Source organism: Mesoplodon bidens (assembly GCF_964165515.1).
Source record: "Mesoplodon bidens genome assembly, chromosome: 2".
Taxonomy (NCBI): Eukaryota; Metazoa; Chordata; class Mammalia; order Artiodactyla; family Ziphiidae; genus Mesoplodon; species Mesoplodon bidens.
In genome coordinates this window covers 69,208,083-69,227,433 of record NC_138177.1, presented here as the reverse complement: position 1 = coordinate 69,227,433, position 19,351 = coordinate 69,208,083, and the positions used below count along the sequence as shown (strand labels likewise).

Below are 19,351 nucleotides of genomic sequence, written 5' to 3'. Positions count from 1 at the left end.
ACTTCCGGCCCCAGGAGCTCCGGGCCACAGAGACGGCGCCATTGTTGGCCTAGAGAGGCCACTGCCGGACAAGGAGGGAACCAGGGCTTCCGCTCAACCGAGACGCAAGATGGCCACGGATGGGGGCGGCTATGTGGCCGACCTGGGAAGTCGGAGTCTCCTTCGCCTTGTGTCTTTCTGCGTCCTACTGGCAGGTGAGACCTACCCGGCCCTTGAGCTCCAGTTTGTATGAAGAATCCTCCGGATCTGGCCGGCCCGAGCGCTGCCGTCTCCCTTCTGGTCCCCGCAGCCCCTCCGTCCCCCCACCCTGTAAATCCTCTTTCTCTTTCGTTCCCACGACAGAAGTTCCCCCTTTGCCTGGACTTGAAGGTCCCTTCTCCCCCGCGGCACGTCGTGTAGACCAATTTCCTCCTCCAGGCCTCTTCCTGGACTTCCAGCCCCGCTTTCTCCTACTTTGTCCGGGTATCTCGTTTCCCCCACGGTCCCAGCCACCCCACGCACAATCAGAAAGGACAGGTGTTAGCGTTCAGCTTTCTTCCCAGTGCGTTTAGACTTTTAAGATCAAAGCGCTTGGTTCTGTGGGTGCATTGCGGCGCTTAGGAAGGTAAATGCCTTATTTCTTTCTCTGTTATTCCACCGTAAACCCGCGTCCCTGTCCTTCACCTCAGTTTGTCCCATCAATAAAGTGAAACTAAGGTAAGATATTAGTTCTCTTAACTGTCTATGCCGTGAAATAATGATTCAAGAAACTTTAGCCATTTATAATGTGCACAGGTGTTTGCTTACACCCATTTATTTTCTGGTATATGGTTTTCTAGTTGGTCAAGCCCTAAAATACAAACATGCCTGTTTATAACCACAACGATACCTTCCCCCAAATTGAGATTGTTTGTTTTAAAAATCCCCAAAGGAGAAACTAGCTGCCTCACACTGTGAGCACACACAAATGACTTACTGATGTTAAATTAACTGAGAGCGTGTTTGGCATAAGTTTTCTCTCAGTTCCATTCAGACCCCTGGAAAAATGTCTCAAGAAGATTTTGTTGCTGTTGTGATCTATATTCTTAGACTGGCACTCATTTATTAACTAATTAGTCATGTACGTACAGAAAAGAAAAGCAGAAGTGTGGTTGTCCATGCAACCAGAAGCAGGTACACCTGAGGTTAAATACCTTTCCTTTGACAAATCAAGTTTTTTGTCTTTTAGCTTCAATGTCAGTTGCTTTATGATTTGTAGTAACTCTCTGTGGTACATAGCTGGGTGCATTTATTTGTTCCAATAATGTGCCCAAGAGGTGAGAAGAATAGACACTAGTCCCATTTTAGAAAGTATGATATACTCAAGCCATACAACAAATTTGTGACATGATAGAGGCTAGTACCAATGTCTCTCAATTTCTTCTTAACACTTTTTATCTTCTGATCAGGTTTGTGTGAAGGAAACTCAGTGGAGAAGAAGATCTACATCCCCTTAAATAAAACAGCTCCCTGTGTCCGTCTGCTCAATGCTACTCATCAGATTGGCTGCCAGTGTGAGTTGAGGTTGGGATTTGTGTTCGTGGCTATTGATATTTCAGTCTGTGCCCTAGGTATAATAATCCAAGTCCTGCTTGGGAGTCGTAGCACACAAATTAGGCGATGTGGGTAGTAGGTGATAGAGAACCAATTGTCAAACCAGGTGAGATAATTAATAAGGGCAAACATTTAGGAAATGCTACATACAAGGTTCTTACCATGTACATCTCATTTAACCATCACAGCAACCCCATAAGTAGGTCCTGTTATTACCCCCATTTTACAAATGATGAAACTGAGACTTAGTGAAGTGTAGTAACTTTTCCAAGATCATTCTGCTATTAAGTGATGAAGCTTGGCTTTGAGCCCCGGTGGTCTAAGTTCTAAACCAGGACTCTTAACCACCCAGTTGGTTAGGTAGAAAGTTATAGTCTTTTCTAAGGAGTAAAAGCCTCTTATTCTATGAAGTCCACTCATCACCTGCACTCTGAATGCTCTTTTTGGAACCAAAATGGGCTTCCTTAAGGCAGTGATCTCTTTGAAGAAGAAGGCATTGAGAAACCAAATAGTTACAAAAGGAAATAGTAAAGGATTTAGATTTGTCTTTATGTTTTGTAAATGTGTTCCAAGACAGGCTACCCTGTCAATGTGGTATGGTTATAAAACTATTTAAGAGGGAAAAAAGTTGTAATCTGAAGGCTGAATCCCTAGTTCCTTTGCTGCTTAACCTGTTATCTTCAGATTTTGTTCTGTGGATAGTAGCTTTGTCAGAATGTAGTTTTGCAGGGATGCAGGAAACTTAGAGTCAGATCTCGACTTCTTCATCATCAAATTGGTTACCTCCGAATTTATTTACTCCTGTAAAAATAGTTAGATTATAAGTGCACAAAGCTGAAAGTCAGACTGCCTTTAATAGGTGTTTATTGATGATGCTGAGTGTGGTCTCAGCAGGACTGTGTGATTGTCTGAAACCTTCCACTTTGGTTGGAGAAAAGAAGACAGTGGGAAGTGAAGGACTTGCTCAAGGTGGCAATTACTAGTTTTCTAGCCATCCTTCCCCTAGCTATACTCTACATTAATTGTCCATATCCTTACTACAGGAAATACTGGGAGTAGGTTAACTGGTTCCAAACAGTCCCAAATTAAATTTTTGTTGGACCTTGTTTTGTTTTTTAATATTTATTTATTTTATTTATGTATTTTTTTAATTTTTTTTGGCCACGTCAGGTCTTTGTTGTGGTGCACAGGCTTCTCTCTAGTTGTGGCCTGTGGGTTTTCTCTTCTCTAGTTGTGGCGTGCAGCCTCCAAGGCACATGGGCTCTGTAGTTGTGGCGCGTGGGCTCTCTCATTGAGGTGTGTGAGCTCAGTAGTTGTGGCGCACGGGCTTAATTGCCCTGCGGCATGTGGGATCTTAGTTCCCTGACCAGGTGTCGACCCCGCGTCCCCTGCATTGGAAGGTGGATTCTTCACCACTGGACCACGAGGGAGGTCCCTGGACTTTGTTCTTAAACTAGATTTGTGAGTAGAAGGGAGCCAGGTCCAGTGTGGGCTGCGATCAGACTGCTGGTCTTGCTGGAACCCCACTCTAGTGCAAAAGGCTAGGCCCCCATCCTCCTGAAGCTGAGCTCTAAGATATCCCCTTTGGGAATGGGTCATTCTGCTGCATGTTCTTAGAGCAGCCCTGTGGGAAGCAAAGCAGTAGCCTCTAGAGATAAAGCCTGGTGCTAATACAGAGAGACGAAAGGGGTGGGGCTGGACTCTGGCCACTTCCTCATTAAGATCTTGTTTCCTTTTCAACATACTTATTTCTAAGTCTTCATATCTGTCCATCCTGAGCAAGCTACACCCGCTTAAATTTGGAGAGAAAGACCTAGATTTGATTTTCTGATTCTGATGCTCTGTTTCTATTGGACCCTTTTAAAAGTGCTCATAAGGGGCTATCTGTAGCTTTCTTTACTTTCCTTCCTTTCTTTCCTTTTTTACTCTTTTCCTAAGTATGAGATGAATAGGGGTGGAAAACCTCCTCATTGAAGGACCAGAGAAAGTAAGCAAGTTATTTAAGACTACACAGTCACCAATGGGAACCCAGTGTCCAATCCAGGTTTTTTCAGGCCTGTGTTATAGCTTGTCTTCTTCCTGTCCTCCTTGGAGCTGAAGTTACATATTTTTTATCTGCCAGATGAGCTTTCTTTTCTTGTGTTTTAAATGCTGTGGCACGCACTGTTGTCTATTGTTTTACTTAGAATTGCCATTTGGTAGTTAAATCTTTACCAAAGTTATTCCAGATTCTGATTTTCCTCTATGTTTTATCACTATCAACATGAACTTACGAAGTATTTGCTATATATGACTTAGTTGAATGTTGGGGACCTGCTTCTATATCTAGCTTTTACCAGATCCTATGGGAGAAAAATTCTATGTGGCTGGCAGTCTGAAAAGTACCTGTGGTTTATGTCTCTTGTAAGTTACAAGTATTCCAGTGTCTTGGTTTAGAGCCATAATTCTCATGCCTAATAAAGGACCATGTGACGTGTTTTGAAAATACACATGCTTGGGTCTCACCTTTAGAGATTTAAATCGAGTAGATCTGAGGTAAAGCACAAGCATCTCTATTTTTTAAAACTCCAGAGTGATTCTGATATGTAGCCAGGGTTGAGAAATACTGCTCTAAAACAATTTATGAGTAACACATCCAGTTTTGAGTGGGGAGAAAACTTGTGGGGAGACCCTAGGATGTCTCTACATGGATCACTAGGGACTTGAGGGGTATTACTACATAGAACTCAAGGCATTCTGGACTGGATCGTCCATCCTCTAAAGCGGTGCCTTCCAGTCTTTGTCATGAAACATATAGAAAATATTATTTGGGACTTCCCTGGTGGTGCAGTGGTTAAGACTGAGCTCCCAATGTAGGGGGCCCAGGTTCGATTCCTGGTCAGGGAACTAGATCCCATGTGCATGCCGCAACTAACGAGCCTGCCTGCCACAACTGAGACCAGGTGCAACCAGATAAATAAACAAATATTTAAAATAAAAAGCGTCCAGAGCCTGTGCTCCACAACAGGAGAGGCCACAACAGTGAGAGGCCCGCATACCGCAAAAAAAAAAAAAAATAATAAATAAATAAATAAATAAAATAAAATGTTATTTGTAGAGCATCCTGGGGTAATGAATGAGTCTGTTCCTGGCCTGGGGTGACCAGTATAGGGTTTTTGGAAACACTTGGTCCCCAACAATGAGAGGACTAGATATCAGCACACCTAATCTATTCAAGGCCCATCATTTGGGGAACTATTCTACAGAACTCCTTGAACTTCTTGATTAACCTTTCCCAAAACTGGCCAAAAGCAAGTAAAGTCATTTCCAAATAGGGCAAAGGAATGGAGATCCAAGGAGGCTATGAGGCCAAGGAAATCTACACATATGTTTTCAAAAAGGAAGATTCAGTGCTAGAACTCTAAGCTTGAGATCTAGAGCCTGCCGTTTCATGGAGAAAATGCATGTGTAAAGACTTTGGTGTCTGCTGTTACAGAATCTTGTATACATGGCTAAATGAGGTTGAGGGAAGAGGGCAAGAAAATGAAGATCGTAGAGCCTTTCTGACATTTAACAAACAAGGCCTCTAATGAGTAGACTTCGGGCCTCTCTTGTCCTCTATTCCCTCCTAGTAGCCTTCAAATGAAGCCAGGGCAATTCAGCCTTTCAGTTCCAGTCCAGAGTTGGCTGCATTAACGCAACGTCTTGTGACATTTTGTCACAAGATAATAAATGATAAATAAATGGGGATAAATGATCCGCAGAGTCAGTGAAGCAAAGTCAAAATGGTCAGCTGTGGGTGCTTTATTTTGACCCATTCTGTTCTGGCAGCTTCCGTTAGTGGGGACACAGGGGTTATCCACGTAGTACAGAAGGAAGAAGACCTACAGTGGGTGTTGACCGATGGCCCTAACCCCCCTTATGTGGTTCTGCTGGAGGGCACGCTCTTTACCAGGTAAGAACTCTGTGTTCCTGCTGAGGAAATGCGTCCAGAGAGGGGAAGAGTCAGTGAACAATCCTCACACTTGTGAGTGAAAACTTCCCTTGGCTGCCCTGGTCATCTGATCAGGGCAGGGGGTGGAGTGATCCTCCGAAGAAAAGATGGGCCATTAAAAGGAATCGTCTCAGTGACCTTGTAAGTAGAGCTCTAGTTGAATAAGGACCCCAGGGAGGAAGAAGGGGTGCACAGAGACAGGGTAGATGAGATTAAGCCCTGAGTTCAGATCAGGTCATGGTTCTCACTCAGAAGCTAAGAGACCGAAAAGACAAGAAATGAGTCGACAGTGTTGATTCCCCTAACTCCCCATTTGTTTCCATCCTAGGGGGCAGGATGTCGGGCTGCCTGATAACCTCCCTGCCTTCGTTCATGGCATTGTCACCCTATTCCAGGAATCTGATGGAGAAGCTGAAGGGGAGAACGAGCCGAATTGCTGGTCTTGCAGTGTCTTTAGCCAAGCCCAGTCCTGCCTCAGGCTTCTCTCCTAGTGTGCAGTGTCCCAATGATGGGTTTGGTAAGAGCCCCAAGGGATCAGGGTAGCCTGCTGTCACCCAAAGCTCATTGTTGCTTCATTCTCACATCTTGGAGGGCTTGGGAAGAGGTGTGCGTCTGTCTGTGTATAGTGTGAGCAACTGACTCCCGAACAGAAGATTCGTTTCTTTGTCTTTACCACTCATCCCTTCTCTCTCCTGCTCACCTTTCTTCTGCTTACCTTCCATCCTCCCTTTTTGTCACATGCTCAGATCCCTAACTGCCCAGCTTAGGGCTCCCTGATACCAGTGTCTGTTTTACTGTAGGTGATGATAGGTTGATACTTGCTTCTTTGAGTCACCCCCTCCTTCAGAACTCTTAGTCCCAATCCTATGATATCCTAGCCCTCCTTCCTTACCTGGTCCCTGAGTGCTTGGTGTCCCAACATCCTATCCCCTGTCCTCCCTTTCAGGTGTTTACTCCAACTCCTATGGGCCAGAGTTTGCTCACTGCAGAGAGATAGCATGGAACTCCCTGGGCGATGGCTTGGCTTATGAAGACTTCAGTTTCCCCATCTTCCTTCTTGAAGATGAAAATGAAACCAATGTCATTAAGCAGGTAATGACTCTGCCAGCTCCTAGCAATTCCACTTAGAAAGAGAATTATTTTTTAGGCTCTTCTCCTGTTTAGAGAGAGCCTCATTCTACTAGTACACCCTCTGAAAGACAGTTGCTCCAGGAAGAGCCAAGAGGTTTATTTTTCTCACATTCCCCTGTCTCTCTCCTGCCTGAAATTATAGCATTAAAGGCTTTTAGACTGGAAGAAAACATAAAGAATATTTAATATGAGATAAGGTATAGAGCCCTGATTAAGAACCTTTAGTGTGGTAAGAAAGAGCATTGGACTAGAAATTGAGAGATTCAATTCAGTAATTTCTGAAATTCTTTTTAGCTCTAATGTTCTCTAATTTTGATACATAGAGCAGTTAAGAGATTTGTCCAAAGTTACATGGTGAGTTGATGCGCAAGCTGTCTTGAATTTCATTTTTCATCTCCCAATTTGGTGTTCTTTACAGCAAATCACATTAGGAGCAGTGACTGAAGCTCCAAATTGGGGCAGGCCATTTGGTATAGGGTAATTTCATCTGCCCCAGCTAAGTCATTGACTCTGTGCCCCTTGGCACCTCTTGGTGAGTTTTTCTCTTTGACCTTATAGCTCCTGTGGTTGTACCAGGACAACTGTAGCTCAGGGACAGATGTGGGAATGGCTTAAGGATGGAGCTGGGCCCTCCTCCTTCTGGGAGGTATGGGGTGGACTCCACAGCTAGCTGCCTCATCAGGGTTCATCTCCCCTTGTAGTGCTACCGCGATCACAACCTGAGTCAGAATGGCTCAGCGCCGGCCTTCCCACTGTGTGCCATGCAGCTCTTTTCACACATGCACGCCGTCGTCAGCACCGTCACCTGCATGCGACGCAGCTTCATCCAGAGCTCCTTCAGCATCAACCCAGGTAGGACAGATCCGAGGCGAGCTGGGTGCCCTGGGTGGGGAGGAGGGGTCAGGCCAGGGAATGTGGGCGAGACCACTATCAGGACAGAGTGGGCACAGGTAAGGAGCACTGGGTGGGAGAAGTGGAAGCAGTTCTACGCCATCGAGGCAGCTTGTCCCCGAAGTGGACGGTGGCAGAGAAACCAACGTGGAAGAGTGGAGACAGAAAATGACTTACAGAGAGGTCTTCTGGACCTTCTCTGTAGCTACCTTCTCCCTTACCTGTTGATCTCTCACTGTCTGTGTCCTGCTCAGAAATCGTCTGTGACCCCCTGTCCGACTACAACGTATGGAGCATGCTTAAGCCTGTAAATACCTCCGAGACGCTGGAGCCCGATGACAAGGTTGTGGTGGCTGCCACCCGGGTGAGTGTTGGCCCCTGATCAGGGTGGGCAGGGCTGGCACAGAAAGGGCAGGCAGGCAGGCCTGTTTTGGGCCTATCAGGTGTCTGAGTTGCTACAGTGGGGAGCCTCAGATGGAGAGGGATCTGGGCTGTGGGACTCTGGGGTTCTAGCCATCGCCGCAGGACATGAATATTTTCTTGGCCAGAACAGGAGAGGGGGACTGGGGCCTGCCCCAAATTTCCATTTTCAAAGTGTACCTCCCCTGCCTTGTCTGCCATGCCCAGCTGGACAGTCGTTCCTTTTTCTGGAATGTGGCCCCAGGGGCTGAAAGTGCCGTTGCCTCCTTCGTCACTCAGCTGGCTGCAGCCGAAGCTCTGCAGAAGGCACCCGACGTGACCACCCTGCCCCGCAATGTCATGTTTGTCTTCTTCCAAGGGGTGAGGGCTCTTTGGCTGGGGTGGGATGGCCGGGAAGGAGTGGGTGGTGAAGATGGGAGTGGCTATTGTTTGGGGAAGATCTCAGCACTTAACTTAATTGTTATTCACCAGAGAGCTTCTGGATGTGTCTATGTGTGTCTCCCTTTCAGATTCCCCCACTGTAGGAAGCCTTTGCACCCTGACCTGGAATTGGTATAATGCCAACTCCCTCACTTCCCCACGGATACGGTCTATTTGAGACATTCTTTTACATTCTCTGAACCCTTTCCCTGCCACCTCCACCCAGGAGCCCTGAGGCTCCTGCCTCTCCCCACTGCCACCACAGACTGGCCCTAGGATAAAGGAACAGCAGCCGTGGCTCAGTCGGCGGAGATGGGGGAGAAGCAAAAAGCAGACACTTAACAGCTGATGTTCGCCTTGGGCCTCCACTTAGGCTGCTCTCCCCACGTCTGGGCTCGAGAAGTCCTGTGGCACATACATGTGAGGCATAGCCACAGCTGGGAGCTGGGGTAGGGAGGAGGGCACAGTCACGTGACTAAGCTGGCCAGCAGTTGAGATGACACAGACAATAACCTTTGTACCTACAGCTTTGATGATCTGGCCCCAAGGCACTGAGGCTGCCCTAACACTTTGGAATCTCTGTTCCCTTTCCCACCTGTCTCCACCCCTCAGGAAACTTTTGACTACATTGGCAGCTCAAGAATGGTCTATGATATGGAAAATGGCAAGTTTCCTGTGCAGTTAGAGAACATTGACTCATTCGTGGAGCTGGGACAGGTGTGCAGCATGTATCCTCCACCCCTTCCTTCCTACCTCCTAAAGCTTCACCTCTGCTGTTCTCTTGTGCCCACTGCAGGTGCCACCACCTCTTCCCTTGACTTCTGATCCCACTCTTTTCTCCCCGATATGGGCCAGAATGGGAGACTAATTATAAATGTTGCTTCTTCATCTTCTCAGGTGGCCTTAAGAAATTCACTAGAGCTTTGGATGCACACAGACCCCATGTCTCAGAAAAATGAAACTGTACAGAACCAGGTAATCTGAGCATCTCTTCCCCTCACTTCCCGTTTCAACAGCTTAGAATATGGGCACCCTCTTGTCCTGGCCCTATCCGCACCAGCCTCTGGGGCCTGTGAAACAGGACCTTAGGTTGGGTGTTGGCCAAAGGGTGAACACCCCAGCTGTTACAGCTCCCTGGGAAAAACCATGAGTTCAGCTCCTGTCACTGGTTCCCTGAGATGGATGGTTCTCTGATCATTCGGTGCCTAGCGAACTATCACTGCCCATTAAGGACAGGGTGTGAGTGCCTCCTTTGTCTCCTGCTGCCCCAGGGACCCAGCTGTCCTGGCTGCCCTTCCTCATCCTGGCTGTGTAAGATTCCCTACCCAAACCGTCTTCCACTTTCCTCACTTCTTGTTCAAGACCCTCTCTCCCTCAAAATAGGTCTGTTTTTTTCCCTGAGGTCCTCTTCCTGCCATGCCAGCTTCAGTGTCATCCCTGCTCTGGCTTCTTAGAGCCCCTACAGAGTGGACTACTGGTGTGGCATTCAGCATTGTTTTGTATTATTTTTTGCTCCTCCAGTTCTACACAGCAAATAATAAGTAAAACATCGGCTGAGGATAAGACAGTGTCCTGAGGACAGTGGGGTTTACCTGTAAATATGAAAAAAAAGAACCCACAGGCCTCTTACTTCTCTGTGCCGTAACTTAAACAGGATGGTGGGAGCTGCAGGAAAATTCAGAGAGCCTTGATCCCAAAAGGCTTGAAGGATTTAGATCTAGGAGAATTTAGGGCTGCTTAACAGGTTGGGGACTTGAAGAAGAGAGTGCTTCAGGTCTAAGAGAGACCTCTTCCTGCTTCCTGTCCCCAGTGCGTCCCATCAGCTAATGCCCCTCATCCCCCAGGTGGAGGAGCTCCTGACCACCCTGGAGAAGAGCGGTGCTGGCGTCCCTACTGTAGTCCTCAGGAGGCTGAGTCGGTCCCAGCCTCTCCCACCATCTTCTCTGCAGCGATTTCTTCGAGCTCGAAACATCTCTGGCGTTGTTCTTGCTGACCATTCTGCTGTCTTCCATAACCAGTAAGAGTCACCTAGCCTGCATCCTCTTTGTTCCCGAAGAGAATCTATTCTGCAGCCAGAGGTCCATAGAGAGAAATGTCTCTGTGTCAAGAGAGATCACTGCTCGCCCCTGTTCCCACACGACCCTCGCCAAAATCTCAGGTCAATCTGTGTTCTTTGCTCAGTGTCTTTTTCACATCTAACCTGGTCCCTGCATTTGACTTGACATTTCATCTTAGAAAACATCCTCACCCTGAGCCCTTTCCTAGCACAATCCTCCTCATTTGTGGTTCCACCTCTCCAAAGCTCTCCAGGGGCCTGAGTTCCCCAGGGCTGCCAGCAGAGGGCATCATCTCAAACGTGCACCGGAATGATGTTGGGGGTTCTTTGGCTGGAGCACAGATAGCTGTCCCTGCCCTCTATGACCCGCCCAAGGGTGCCTATGGCCCGCCCAAGGGTGCCACAGACAGTACTCACACTCTGTGAAATGTAACATGTTCTTGCCATGTGGTAAGTGCACGTGGTTCGGTGTGGGTGTAAAAATGTCCCTACAGCTGAGGGGGCTCCAGCAATAAGGGGTGAGGCCCTGGTAGTCACCTCTCTCCTGGTCCTAGGCACCCCTAAACTGCCCCTAACTTGAGGCCTCGGGTAACGGGGGACTTGACTCAGGCTGGATTGCTAAGCCCCCAGCCTCCCTTCCCTTCTCAAAACAGGCCAAGTGAGTTTCTGAGTAAAAATGCATAAGCTCTGGTTCTCCAGCCCCCACCCAACAGCACCTTCTCATTTATTTAGGGCCGTGACGGTTCTGATACATAGGGTCAGCTCTCTTCTCCAAACCTGTCTTCTGTATCACTTTGTGGTGAGGGGTGATTCATCATTTGAACATATGTTGGACTTGGCCATGAGGCTGTCTTGATTCTGTGGGGGGGCAGGCATTCAGTGATGGTAGAGGCTGAGAGCGCTCTCCTCTTAGCTTCTCTTCTAAGATCTGTCTCCTTGGGGCTTCCCAAGGAGCATCAGGGTGGTTTGACCCAGTGTAGTGTTACATATTTGTGGACAGACCTGCTCGTCCCCCTCTACCCCCAGCCACCTTCAGTATGGATGTACATTGAAACGATCATATGATTGCTCTGATAACATATGGCAGGGTTCTCTTGAGAGTCGTCTTAGCCACCCTCCTGTATCTCCAACCCAAATGACACGGAAGTGTCTCTTACGTTTAAAGATCTCCCAGGAAGGAACGGTTCCTGCATTGTGATCTTATTTACCTTTCCTGTCTTGTCGGTCAGACGAGTCTTTGTATTTAAGCACTCCCACGCTCCTACTTTGCCATTCTCTACACCTTCTTCAATATGGAATCCTGATTTTCTCTCTTCCCTCCTCCCTGTATGAGGAAAAATGAGATCCCAAGTTCCTGCAGAAGGGACAGTTGAGGGAGGAAAGGGCAGGGCCCTGGCTGAGTGCAGCCAAGGCTCATGCTGGCTTTTCTGGCAGCTATTACCAGAGCATTTACGACACTGCTGAGAACATTAATGTGACCTACCCTGAAGGGCAGAGCCCTGAAGAGGACCTGAACTTTGTGACAGACACTGCCAAGGTAGCACCCACCCGGGCTGGGTGGGAGCATGGGGAACACAGTGCAGACGGCTAGCATGTTAATGTTGGAGGTCAGAGAACCTGGGCCATTCAGCCACCTCCTCACCTACTACAGGCTCTGGCAGGTGTGGCCACGGTGCTGGGACGTGCACTGTACCAGCTCGCAGGAGGAACCAACTTCAGCCACACCATTCAGGCCGATCCCCAAACGGTAAGAGCAAGTGGGCCCTGGCTCCTTTCTGTCTCTGTTTACACAGCAGGCTACCCCATCCTTTATCCCGGTCCCTTGCCTAGTTTCCCAAACCTTGGCATCCAGCGGCCCTGGATGTGCAGGTGAGGATCACTGATGCCCCAGAGAGCTCTCGGGTGAGCCTCATCTGCATCCTGTGACCAGCCACCGTCTCCCCAACCCCAGTGTCTGGCCAGTCTGGTTCCTACCCCATGACTGGATCTCCACTAATAATTCTTTCCTTGGGCTCTAAGGAATTCCCTGTCCCAATCCTAGGTTACCCGCCTGCTCTATGGGTTCCTGGTTAGAGCCAACAACTCGTGGTTCCAGTCTATCCTCAGGCCGGACCTAAGGTCCTACTTGGGTAAGCACCTGATGTGCGATGGGACCCTTAACGAAGGGAAGGGATAGAGAAAAAGTCATCATTTTGATTTAATCTTTCCTTTCTCCTTTTTCCTATTTTCTTTCCCCCCTGTTTTCCTTTTTTCCTCCTGATATTGGATCCTTTTCTCTTAACTTTCTCTTCTCTGGTTCCTGCCTATCCCTGGGCTCCTCCTATCCCTGCCCATCTGCACCCCACCTTCCACCCACCAAATCCTCCCTTCCCTTGTGGTCTCCGGTCAGGTGACGGGCCTCTTCAGCATTACATCGCCGTCTCCAGCCCCACCAACACCACTTACGTTGTACAGTATGCCTTGGCAAATTTGACTGGCAAGGTGATCAACCTTACCCGAGAGCAGTGCCAGGATCCGAGTAAAGTCCCCACTGAAAACAAGGATGTGAGTGGTAGTGGACATCGGAGGCGCCCCAAGGGTCCCCTTCCCTTGGGAAAGTTGGTGGATCTCCTAGGCCCAATTGGACCCAAGAGATTGGGATGGAGAGGTGGAGGGATGCAGCCCTTTGAACTTGAGTATTGAAGAGGCAGTAGCCTGGGTAAAAACGAACCATCTAGAGGGTAAAGAGAGTGAGAGAGAGAGGATCCTGTCAGCCCGTTTGCTGTGGCCTGTCTTCTGTGCAGCTGTACGAGTACGCTTGGGTTCAGGGCCCTTTGAATTCCAACGAGACAGACCGGCTTCCCCGGTGTGTGCGTTCCACGGCACGACTCGCCAGGGCCTTGTCCCCTGCCTTTGAATTGAAGCAGTGGGGCTCTACTGAATACTCTACATGGACTGAGAGCCGCTGGAAAGACATCCGCGCCCGGATATTTCTGATAGCCAGCAAAGAGCTGGAGGTGAGACATGGGTTGGGGAGGGTGGGGCGTGGGGGGGGTGGCAGAGGTCTATTTGACCTCTTTTTATTGCCTCTTGTCTCTTACCCCCTTCCATCTCCCATTTGCCCCAGATTTGCCACAAAAACCTGCTGCAAATCTGTCCCTGGTCAGCCAGCATGCGCCATTAGGAAAGCTTGTCTTCACTGATAGTTTGCGTATGTGTTCATTCTGGACATATGTTCCCATGGAGACCCAAAGAGATATGCCTTCCCCTGTGGACCCTATGTAGCCCTTCCGCAGCTCCACTCCCATCCGGTATGTCCACCAGCCATCGCTAGGACGAGTCAATCTAATAACTTATTGAGCACCTGTCACAAGTGAGTCAGTCACGTAATTGGCCACAAGAGAATCAGAGTCATGGGCCCTACCTTCTGGATGCTTAAAATCGAAGTAAAAAAGGCAGAAGCAAGGACAGAGGTACTTTACTCCTCTTCTCAAATGGGGAGACTAAGTCCCCAGACTGGGGAGACGTTGCCTGTGATTGCTCAGTACTTGGTGCTTGGAGCCAGCTCTGGAATTCCAGTGCCCTGGCTCCCAGCCCCAAACAGTTATGCACAACTACACCGAGTTCTGAGAGCACCTTTCTCCTTCCCTGCCCACCCCCTCCTGCAGTTTATCACCCTGATGGTGGGCTTCGGCGTCCTCGTCTTCTCTCTTGTCGTCACCTACTGCATCAATGCCAAAGCCGATGTCCTTTTCATTGCTCCCGGGGAACCAGGATCTGTGTCTTACTGAAGAGGACCCCAGCTTTTCCTGCCAGCTCTGCAGTTCACTTCCTGGATCATCTATCCCACTGGGACATAAACCACTAGTTTGTCACTGGAACCTCTCTGGGCCTGGCTCGGACTGACATTAACATAAAGTGGAACTGCCCAAAAGAGACTGAGGGAGAAACGAGTTACCTGCCGCCCCCATCTTCCCCTTCCCATCTCCCCTTCCCCGTGTCTTCTTCCTCACCCCTGCCAAATCCTGGGATGACAAATAGAAGCTTCTTGCTCCTGTTTTGACTCCTAGCTACCTACCCTAACTTTCCCTTCTTCAGGATCCCTCTTCTCTTTCCGTCCCACCTTATACCTCCCTCTGCTCCCCGCCCCTCGCCCCCTTCCTGACCAGGAAGGACATGAAGGGGTGAATGCCAGGAGCAAACTGCAAGGAAGCCCTGAGGAGGACAGGAGCCATCTGTGGGCTGAGCCTCCTGTCTCCCTCCTGCTGTCCTGTCTCAAGGCCCTCAGATGGCACATCAGGGTGGGTGTGCTGCTGGGTGGGTATCCCACCTCCAGCCCACAGTGCTCAGCTGTAATTTTTATTAAGCTGTAATATCTATTTTTGTTTTCTTTTTTCCTTTTGTGTGTGTATGTGTACGTGTATATAAATATATAAATAACGAGTCTCATTAAAACAGACTCTCCCACATGTCCTGTGCCATTATCTGTTATTCTTCCTGAGCCCCCTTGTTCAGTGATCCCGGATTGGAGTCGTGGAACCGTAACCTCAGATGCTCTCTTCTGAGTCCCCAGAGAGCCCGAGTAGCAAAGCTCTGTCAAAAACAATGGAAGTTGTGGCAGAAGGGTTCCTTGTGGAGCCCTGGAATCCTGGTTTCCCTCTACAAGAGCGACGTTAGCACGGTTTCTTCCCGCTTTGTATTCGACAGACATTTCTTTCCTTATCTGAGGCCCGGGCTGGGGTCCAGAGATGAAGGGAATACAGCAGCCTTGACCCTTGAGTAGCTCACATTTGGGCTAAAGGGAGAAACATACACTCACAAGTAGGTGTAGCAAATGGAGAAGTCGCAGCCTCTCCAGAGGTGCTCTGGTAGCACGTGGAGGGATTCAGGGCAGTGGGGGTGACACTTGGAAAGGCTGCAGAGAGGAGGAGGCACTTGGGTGGTGATTTAGAGCTCACCAGGTGTGGAAGCACAGAGCCAAGACAAGGCACGGCTCACGCTTGAGAATGGTAGGTGGTTCAGTGTTCCCGAGCCGTAGGGATACGCAGGCAGGCTGGGGCCAGGTCACAAAGGCCCTTGGGTGGCGTGCTAAGCGGTTTGTGCTGTCAGTGGGCATTTTGTAGACCAAAACGAGTAGTTTTGGACCCTTCTAGAAAGAGAATCTCTGCTCTTTGGTGATACTCTCATTCCCCGGGTCTTCACAGAGGCAGAATTCTGGAGGATAGCAGAACTGCTAGATGATGGGCAGGGGCTGAGTCAGCTGAGGGGGGGACGCGAACCGGTAAGAGTGGCGCCTGAAGCCCAACCTCCTCCGCTGGCTGCTGGCCAAGGGCCTGTCTCCAACGTGCCTAAAGACAGCAGAGATGGAAAAGAACTGGCCATTTTCAGAGTCCCAAGCACTCCTCTTAGTTTCCTGATTAGACTACCTTTTCAAATACTGCTGAGAGGAGGTGATTCTTCTCAAGGTTTCTCTCCAAGTTCTCTCAGGGGGCGTGTTTGGGGTTCTGGGATGTGGAAATACACCCCGCTGCTTCCCCTCCACCACACCCCTCCCAGTTTGAGCTGGAGAAGCTGTGCACTGTGCTGGCGGGAGTTGAGCACAGCTGCCACCATCGCCTGGGCCCACTCCATGCCTCCCTCGGCCAACAGGTCTCCCAGTGGACAGAACACTAAGCTCCCTCATCCTGCTGGCAGCTTCTGGAAGTGAGGAAGTGGCTGAGAACCAGTGAGAGGGCTGAACAGGGAAGCAGAGGGTTAGGCAGAATCAGTGCATGGGGTGGGCAAGAGAAGGGTACAGGATGTAGGGTTTTCTGTCCTCCAGTCTCCTCCTAGGGAGGAATCGTCAGCACCAGCTTGTCTTCCGCCTTCCATGCTACCCTTACCTCACCCTCCCCCCCCCAAAAAAAAGAAATTACAAAACCAAAAAACATGTCTCCTGAGGAGACCAGGCTCCACGGAAGGGGCGGTAGACCCCCAGATGACCCACTGGGGCCCTCTTTCTGAGACCACAGTCTAACTCCTCCCCAGCCACCTCCTGTGTCCTGGAGACCGCATGCGATTGGCTAGCAGCGTCTTAGGGCCACAGACTTAACTCGTTAGCCTCCCTCTTCCCTGCTTGCTCCAGGCCCTGCTTACCTCTGTGCTGCCTTCTGAAATTTGTCATTTTCCAGCTCCTCCCTTGCCCACAGGGCTTCCCTCCCTCCCTCCCTACTCCTACCCACTGCTAGTTCTCACACGGCACCTTCTCTTCCACCCAACCCACGTGGACTGTTGAATAACAGACCACCCTGCTCCAGGACCCCGTCTGTCCTGTCTCTACCTCTTGTGACACCTGGTCCCTCGAGACTAGCACCGAAGGCTTTCCTATTAGCTGGTTTCTCTTTCCCAGCTTCTCTGAGTAAAGGGTTTACTCTTTTTTGTCTCCCACATCCCAGAGGCACATCCTGGGAGGAGATGTTTTCACCCAGAGTCTGGTGTTCTGTACCGAGACCCCACCTTTTTCAAGAGGACTTTGTTTCTTCCAGGGACCATATGATAAGCCCTGAGAAATCGTGTGTATGGTCTAACTCATTTGATAGATGGGGGAAACAGTAGCCCAGAGGGGTGACGTGGCTTGCTCAAGGTTACACAGCATATTAGAGCAGAGACTGGAACATGTCTTATATCTGCACTGGCAGCTACAGTGGTACTAAACATTTATTGAGCCTGACTACAGGCAAGCCACTCTGTCCCAGCATCGTAAAAGGGTATGAGATATGGCACCTTCCCTTAGAGACTTAGGATCCAGAGTCTAGATGGCAGGATGGGACATGACACGAGATAAATAACCAGGCCAGGCGGCATATGTTCCACGCAAAATCAGTGCTATAACAAGTTCTACCTGAGTTCAGAGGATGGAGGGTTTGCTTGGGGTGGGGCCAGTAAGGAGAAGCTTCATGTTGCTGTGGGAAGAGCTCAGGACCAGATTTTCTGGAGTGCCTCCAATGCTCTGTGTGACTTTGGAAAGGGCACTCCCCTCTCTGGGCCCCAGTGTTCTCATTTGCACAAAGTGGAGTCAGACTAGGCCGCTGTCTGAGGCCCCGCCCTGCTCTGCCAGTCAGCCTCTCTTCCCTTCTCCCTTTCATCCTAAACCCCTCAGGGCAGGGGATGGCTTGAAGGCTTGGCCAATTCATGAGCTTTTGAAGGTAGTTAGAAAGTTCTCCCACTGGAGAGGGAGGCTTGGGGGGCACTGATTGCCCTCTAACCCAGGGACAGTAGACTGCGGGTAGTGGCATAATGTGGTAGAAAAGCCATCCTGAAACTCAGCCTCCCATCCTCAGAAAAGCTTGGTGGGAGTTGTTGAGTTGGTGGGAGTTTGGGAAGCAGAGAGCCTTGGAAGGTCAGGGTCCATGTGGGCCTCAGGTTAGATTTTGATTCCTTTCTGAGTCCCACACTCAGAAGGTAGAGGGGTTGGCACACTCCTGTTGTTGAGAAGGGCAGCTGGAGCCCCTGTTCCCAACCAGAAGAACGTGGGACAGGAGTGGAGGGGGCATCTCAGGAGGCTTGAGGAGATGATGCAACTGTAAGTAAATATTACCAGCCTCTGGCTCCGGCTGGCTGGCTGCTCAGGGGCTGGGGGCCAGGACCCTAGAGTCCCCTGTCTCTCCCCCCATCAACTGAGGAGGAGTTAGAGAAACTGGAGGGGAAAAAGGAACAACAGAGATGAAAGAGGGTATCTGGAAAAAGAATAAAGGGGTGAAGGGCAAGTGGAAGTAGGCAATCCTTGATGGGCTGAAGGAGGGAAGGAGGCTGGGAGTGCTCTGAGGGAGCTGAGCCTGAGGGGAGAGAGGCCAGGCGGGTGTGTGTGTGGGGGGGGAGTGGGCCCAGAGCTGGTGGTGACAGATGGGTGGACACAAAGAGGAGGGCTTCAGGGAAGACAGATGGATGGGGGAGGGAGGAGGAGAGGTGGGGGGGGCAGTGGTCGGAGGAGGCCTAATGAGATTGGGATGGGCTTGGAGCTGGGGAGAGGTGAGCAGAGAGGAGAGAAGAAAGGAAAGGCTGCCTTAGGAGACAAAGGCGACAAGGCCTAGGGGGCCGGGGGTGAGAGAGGGCTCAGGGCCTGGCGCTGAAAAGGGGCTTCCAGCCGGGCTGGAGGCAGAGAGGGGGACAGATTGTGGAGACCCGCTGTCACCTAGAGGCACAGAGAGGTAGAGACAGGGAAAGACAGACTGAGGGAGAACACGTGGAAGCAGACGAGGAGGGAACTTCAAAGAGGGAAGAAGATCCAAGACGAGCCAGCGCTTCCCAGGAACATAACAGATCCTGCCCAGGAGCTCCTGTGACCCAGAACACACATGATAACACCCCCGCCCCGGGCCACTCCCAGGACAGGTCGCGCAGTGTGGCACAGTGAGGGTTAATGCCGTCTGCTCTCTCTGCCAGCCGCTTGCCTGGTTGGGTCCCCAGGGCTCCCCACATATGTCACCCCCTCTCCTGCCAAACCCACAGCTTCCCAGCTCCTCCAGGCCCTGCCCCCACCCTCAAGGACCAGGCCCCCTGCCCCCATGTCTTCCCTACATCCCAACCTCCCTCCCCCACCATCTACCTCACAGGCAGGCAGTGTGGCGATGAAAAAAGATGAGGAGTAACAATCTGAAAAATTGAACGCCTATCAAATGCAAAATAACAATAAACCACAGAGCCACACTCATCCTCCCACCCCCTCCCCATCTTCCTGCCCTGCTTACAGCAAAGACCCCAACACAACTCCCAGGGTTCTCCTCCCCCCGTGGGGCCTGGAGCTGCTGGCAACCTGAGTTGACCTCAGAGCTCTCCCCAGCCTCCCTCAATCATCATGCCTCATATACATGCATGGACGATTTCTTGCCACCTTTGAATCACTGCACAAATGTAAGGGTTTGGGGTACCTA

General features: G+C 50.1%; 1 protein-coding gene across 1 annotated transcript; it reads left to right on the top strand.

Moving 5' to 3' along the window:
* Positions 1-16: 16 nt before the first annotated feature.
* NCSTN (nicastrin) lies at positions 17-14,911 on the top strand. Its single transcript, XM_081225903.1, has 17 exons — positions 17-194; positions 1,428-1,532; positions 5,383-5,506; positions 5,941-6,062; positions 6,492-6,637; positions 7,378-7,528; positions 7,822-7,931; positions 8,195-8,347; positions 9,020-9,124; positions 9,305-9,382; positions 10,252-10,424; positions 11,898-12,000; positions 12,115-12,210; positions 12,505-12,592; positions 12,853-13,007; positions 13,247-13,459; positions 14,111-14,911. Exons 1-17 carry the CDS (start codon positions 110-112, stop codon positions 14,231-14,233), a joined length of 2,130 nt encoding a protein of 709 aa, XP_081082029.1. The 5' UTR covers positions 17-109; the 3' UTR covers positions 14,234-14,911.
* Positions 14,912-19,351: the final 4,440 nt, after the last annotated feature.